Source organism: Geospiza fortis, unplaced genomic scaffold (genome assembly GCF_000277835.1).
Source record: "Geospiza fortis unplaced genomic scaffold, GeoFor_1.0 scaffold590, whole genome shotgun sequence".
Taxonomy (NCBI): Eukaryota; Metazoa; Chordata; class Aves; order Passeriformes; family Thraupidae; genus Geospiza; species Geospiza fortis.
The window spans coordinates 2,808,120-2,814,713 of NW_005054402.1; the positions used below are offsets into that span (position 1 = coordinate 2,808,120).

Genomic DNA, 6,594 nt, shown 5'->3' on the forward strand with positions numbered 1-6,594 from the left:
TCAGCTGAGCCTGCCTGTGAACATGCATTCACACAAATCTCTTTCAGAATGGGTAGGCCAAATACAAATGAGCATTTTATTTTGATTCTTACTGTTAAATTAAATGTTCTCATCAAAGAATGAAATTAGAAGTTAGGGATTTTTTTTCCCAATGCAACCTATTTTGGCAAAACCTTCTCAGGCCACAGGCTGAATTTACACTTCTCCTGCAACCTGCCCTTTGCAAAGGTAGTCAGTCTTAAATGAGGGGGACACATCAAGACACACCAGACAAGAGTTTGTTTCTGCACATTCTGTTTTAAATTTTCACTTATTCTTAAAAAGAACAATAGTAAGCCATACAATCCAGACATGAACTATACTATCAAAGCCACAACCTACCAGTCTGTCAGTAAAAAGCAGGATATTTGTTCCAAACCAGTAAATTTAATATAATAGTTTAAGATGTTTTAGACTGTGATTAAGTTACATTACTCAATTTAAGATATCAATTACATTTTGCAATTATTAAACCAACTAACAAAACTAATCAGTTTTGAGATCCCACAACTTGGGAAAATTCCCAAGGAATTTCCCCACTCATCCGAACCCATCCCCTATTCAGCAACAACCAAATGGAGGACAAAAACTATCTAAAAATTAAAAATCAACGTGCAACAGCTATTGTTGAATTTACCAAAAACCCTTTTATCTTCTATTTATACTCTTAAAAGAGACAAATTTATGTCTGGACAGCACAGGCATGTCTGTGTCCTTGCATCCCACCAGAATTCCTAAAGCAGATCTTTGCTGTTTACCTTTCAAGTGTGGGCATGACAACACTCTTTATTTATGGGTTTAACTGAAGAAATTCCTGAAGCCTCAGGTAGTGGATAACCCAGACAGACACCTGCACAGCTACAAGGTCTGCCAGACAAAGCAGAGTCACGATTTCCCAGAGGAACCTCAAAGCCCCACTTGCTTGCAGCCTGCAGATCCCATAACTCCTACCAAGAGAGCTGAAATCATGACTGCAGGGATGCTGTAGGAGAACACAGAGAGCTAAGAATGATGGCCTGGCTGAGACAAGCACAACCCATAGAAAAGCATTCACTGGACAAGCACACTGAGCAGCGTCCTCTTTTTAGGTTGCTTAGAAGTAATGATAAAAAAATAATCAAGGCTTTCTACTAGCATGAGATGTTGCAGTTTCAGGTTTCAGAGATTGATAGGAAGAGGAGATTAACTGAGAACAAAAAGGCTGTGACAGCACAAGGCAAGGAGTCAGAAATGTACCTCTCACTATGGCACGCGAGCTTCTCCCTGCCCTGCTGGAACGAGGGCACGATCTCCTGTTGACAAAGCACAGGTTTGGTGCAGAGGGAATCTACTGCAATCCTGTTTTCTGCCAAGCTTAAAATATGCTGCAGTAAGAAATGCATCTTTGGGATGTGGAGTCAGCCAAAGGTCTATTGAATAAGGGAAAAGAACTGCAAGCCTTGCTTCTGGCTGAAAACGCTCAGATTTACAGCCCAAGAATAATGATCCAAGCACTTCCATTAAAAGGAAATTTCCTGAGGACTTCCAATGCAGTTCTGAAGGTATTAAAATTTATAACATTTCAGCACGGCTAACATGTCTCCTTACTTGTTTTACCTCTCTATTAGAGAAAGGCAAATTCATTATTTTGAAAGTGAAATGTGCAAAAGTTTGCAAGAGTGAGATCTGCAAATCTCCAAAAAAAGCCAAAAACAGTATCAACAATTTAGGAAAACCTTTGCACCTTTCCTTTGAGACAGGTATACACATACATAATGTAACCACTTTAATAGATACTAAACATGCCCATAAATTATTAGAAACATGGATTAGTCTTGAATTCAAGACCAAAGTCTAGCCCCAGTTTAAACATGACAATATTCATTACTACTACAGCTAAACTTCAAAAAAAATTGTGGTTTTTTTTCTTTTTTAAGAAGCTCTGTATCTCATCCGTGCATCTTTATATTTGCATGCTATGGTATAATCAAGGGTGCCACAAAAGCGGGTGTGTATGTGTGGAATACTCAAACACCTACATAGCAGTCTGGTGACAAAACATCTCTGCAAATCCCAATAAAGCCTCATGTGACCAGGCCTCTGTTGAAGCATAGCTTTGATCCTAGACCTGATAACACTTCCAACCATGCTGTGAGAAAACAGAGTTTTGCAGGTGTCACATTTTATAGTATCAAAATGCATGACTCACTGTTTCTCAGGAACTAAAGAGCTCTATTTGCTTTAAATAAGGGAAACACGCTAGAAAATGAAACTGAACCACTGTAATGGGATGCAGGCTTATCACACATTTTGGCAGAGCAAACACAAATTCCCCTTTAACAGAGAAGGCAATTAAAATGTGATTCTTAATCCAGAAAACTATCTAAAGCCCCATTAGCCTCCAAGCAGTGACTCAGAGTTGCCAGTGAAGCAGGGCAAGCCCTAGTTAATAATCTCTTCCAGGAGCTGATAAGAACAGGTGCTACAGGAAGCGACACTGACTCAGCTTCCTCCTGAGCCGTGCCCCAAGGAAGGGCCACGGCAGGCACAGCTCTACCTCCCTGAATGGCAACTGGGGCTGCTTCTGCTTTGCTGCCAGCAGCCAGCAAGCCTGGAGGAGAGGGGCAGTGCTCAGAGATTATCTATCCTGCTCCTGCTGCCAGCCAGCCACAGCCATCCCTGTGGAGCCTGGGCCATCAATTCAGCTCAGCACAGCACACTGGAGAGAGGCAGAGGCTGCCAGCTGGAAGAGGACACGATCCTTGAATAGTAAATCAACTGGTTCTGAAAGAGCCTGTGGGTGCAGGAAAGGCTGTGGATGTGTCTATTTGACTCAGCAAGGCCTTTTGCAATGTCTCCCGCAGCATGCTCCTGGAAAAGCTGGCAGCCAGCTTTTTTGAGACCATCAAATTGCCTCACTCCTTTGTACTTTCTGTCCTCCAGTGGCTCAGATCTCACTCAGCATGTCTCCACTGACAGATTGATATTGTTGTCATCCTGTCTTTTCTCAAATACCAAGAGACCCTAAACCCTGTAGTGTCAGTGTTTAAACCCAGACAGCCTAGGTCAGTTCTTGCACTGACTTCTACCTTTTGCATGGAAAGAAGTATTTGCTTGTGGTCTTCTTGTCTATTTTGCATAAATAGGATTTTATTACTGAAATTATATTGAAAAGTAATTGTTTCCCATTAGAATTTTATTGATATCAGACATAAATAATGGTTTTTTTGAAGGATAGAGAGCTTTTCTTGCTTTCCCAGGAGAGGATGAGTCATTCCAATCTTTGTGCTCTTTCCACAGCCTTTCATTTTAAAACTCCCCTGACACTCTTCTAACTTTAAGTGCCTATGGTGTGACTTTTTAAATGTAGACAAGAAATTCTTTTCTCTGTAGGCTGATTTCAAAAGTGTCCTTGGCTACTAACTGTTCCTCTTTCCTAATTAGTCTCTGTTCCCTGATCAGAGAGAGAGCAGTTAAACAAAGTGCTAATTTATAGAGTATTTGAATAATTATGTACCAGTTGCCAAGGTTAATGTACATCCTCTGTTAAACAAACATCTGTTGCAACAGTGGAGTGGAATCTGGTCTCTCCTGGAGTGGAAAAGGTTGTACCAGAGCTGGAATTAGAGCTATCAGCCTGAATTAGTCATGTTGCTTGCAGCACAACTGGTTTGTTCAGAGATGTCTCTGCTCTCTACATTGGACAATGCACTGGTTTATGTAATCACATAATGAATTCCTCGGGGAATACATGAGTAATGATGGATATCCAAAATGGGGTTGACAGCCACCTGTGAATCTTCATTCATGTTAGTAACAGCCATCTAAAATGTCAGTCTTAAATCTCATCACTGCTGAGTCACAGGTCACAAAAAATAGTTCTTTGATCTGTTAGATATGCAGCCAACAAACCTGAAGTTCTATGTGTTCAACAGCATGAGCGCTCGGATCAACGCTACCCCTTAAATACAACTTTGCTCTACAATGAACAAGAAAACTAACATGAGCTTAAATCTGAACAAAGAGAAAATACAGAGGTGGAGCTTAGCATGTCAAAATAGACAGGCATATCACTGGCTTCACCCTGTGATACCTGACCAGAAAAGTTATGTCCCTGAGCTGCTCTATTGTTACTCTGAAAAAAGAGCTCATTTGTGACTAGTACATATGAAAGAAGAACTGTGACTTCTATCTTCCTGTAAAGAGGCTTCAGAAGAAGTTGCAAGTGTTCAAAGAAAAAGGAAGACATCAGAACTACCAAGTAATTTTGATTTATTTGATAGAAGGACTTGGTCACTTCCTCTCCCCTCCTCTTCTCTTCTCCCCCTCTAACAAAACCAGTGGGTCAGAGGTTGTTTCTGCAGGGAGCACACAAAGCCTTCACTGCACACCAGCAATGTGAGGGGCTAAGGACAAACCTGGTCCCAGTGAGGAAGGCATGACAAATTGGCATTTACTGGGAGTTCCACAGCTGTGCTGTTGCAGCTTCCTTCCCATCTACACCAGTGGACATGGGATGGACCAAAGCAGAGCTGCCCCGTTTGAAGAACTGGGCAGACAGGAACTCCTGTGGTTCACAGAAGCACCACACAGACCAGGCACATCCCCAGGACTCCTCCAACAGCAGTGGAACACTGCAAGTTCCAAGTGCCAGGGAGCCATGGCTGCCAGGCTGTATTCACCCCAAATCTCAACCACAGCACCTAGTGGAGCCTGCACAGAGCCTGACTTCAAGCCTCCAAGAAAGAGACCTGAAGCTACAAGGACCATCTCACCCTGAAAAGAAGTGTTTGCAAGGTCAGCTTTCAATGGATTCCTCAGCTGATGACCACCAGCTGCACTCTGGGCTGCAGAAGCCGTAAGACACAGCCCCAACCCATAAGCAGAATTTTCTCCTGCATGCTGAAGGACACATTGCATTTAATTTAAAAGTGTAAGAGAGGAAAAAGAACAAAGAAAACACCATTTTAAATCCTCACCCCTTCATCCACTAAAACTGGAAAAAGCCCCACATACGTAAGGCCACCTAGTACCCAAAAGTTTATGAAAGGGAAGAACATCTTGCTTTATCAATTACTTTTCTACAGGGAAAAAAAGAAACAACCCCCCCCCACTCCCCCCAATAAACAAACCCAAACCAAAACAACTAAACAACCTCATGAATATTCATGTCTTTTGGCAATACTCACAAATTCAATACTCATTTTTCCCTGGTTGCAAAGGAACATTGGAACATGTGCACTACACCCATTCAAGAACTTTAAGGCAGTCATAGAAATTATTTTCCCCTTCAGACACACATCAAGGAAGCTCTGTCTTGGTAAGGGAATGAGGCATTTTCTTTAAAAGCAGTTGCCTCATGAAGAAAACCAAATAAGCTCAAGGTTTTATTTAAGCAAATCTATTTAATATGATGTGAAGGAGGGAAAAAAAAGTACCATGAAAATGGCAACTTGTCATACTGGTAATGCTTCCTATTTTTGTAGTTAAGGGAAGAGCTGTTTTTAAAAAATGTAAATGCTCTTCATTTTAATGATGCTTTGGAGTCATCTGTGGAAGGAGAGCTTCAGTTTGTCTTTATACATAACAACAGATTGCTTTGAATATATTACTAATTATTAGAAGAAGTCATTAGACCGAATTAATCCTACTGCCAAAACAATTAGCTTGTATTCCAACATAAAAGCTCCATGTGCATCCTACTGAATACTGCCAATAAATATACTTGTTTTATACAACCAGCTCGTGTCTACACAAAATTATGGTGCTTAACCAATATATTTATTACTCCCATTTATTACCCATCCTAAAACCTTAAATAAATGAAAAGAACAGAGCAGTGGAAAATTAACCAAGACTTATACCATTTCTCCCCGTCCCCCATCTATTTCTAAAACTTATATTAACTCACCTTAAAATATAAACTTAGATCCATCCTTTTCTAGGGTGATTCCCATAATCAACACTTGTAGAATCAGGCTATAAAGCTTTATCTGTGCACTAAGTTACAGCTGCCATGCTCCAAGGCTTTAGAAGAAATCCCTTCTGCTCATCCTGCCAGGACTTACACAACGACAGCGCTTATGCCCCTCTTCCTCCCCCTCAAGCCCGTTCTTTGTCAGCAGACATTTCAATTGACCTGTGCACACAAAGGACAGTACTTTGCCTTTTGCTCATTCTTCTCCTGAATAATGCCCACACGTTATTCCTGTTAACAAATACGCACCTTCCTCTCGTGTCTATCAGGGAGGAAACACAGAAGCATGGGAACAATTTCGGAATCAGAGCACAAAGGAATTCCGTTCCTTCCAAAAAGGCAGCTTTGAAATCCAGATCAGCATCCTTTGGCATTACTTATTAAGTTCAGCATATTTGATATTTCCATCATATTTCTTCAGTAGTCCACGGCACCGTCAGCGAGCCTTACTTTTCCCTCCATCACACCCGCTCCAGGAGAAGCGCCCGCAGCTCTCCCATGAAGCGCACTGAGCCCGGCGCGCCGGCTCTGGAGCGGGATTGTGGCGGAGCCTGACTCAGCCGTGCGTGCTGCGCGTTTGGCTGACGTGTGACCCCGCA

The 6,594-nt window shown here is 41.8% G+C and overlaps 1 protein-coding gene across 3 annotated transcripts in view; it reads right to left on the bottom strand.

Annotated features, from left to right (window-relative positions):
* The window catches only part of BTBD10 (BTB domain containing 10), a 28,048-nt gene that overhangs the window by 8,075 nt on the left and 13,379 nt on the right, over positions 1-6,594 (bottom strand). Inside the window, exon 1 of one of the 3 annotated variants that reach the window (XM_005426122.2) lies at positions 6,245-6,537. The exons of 1 other annotated variant lie outside the window; for it this stretch is intronic. In XM_005426122.2, coding sequence (XP_005426179.1) covers positions 6,245-6,369 — 125 coding nt within the window. In that variant the 5' untranslated portion in view covers positions 6,370-6,537. Of the gene's footprint in view, positions 1-5,929; positions 6,040-6,244; positions 6,538-6,594 lie in introns of those variants that run through there. One more of the 3 variants, XM_031061197.1, reaches the window with a different exon arrangement.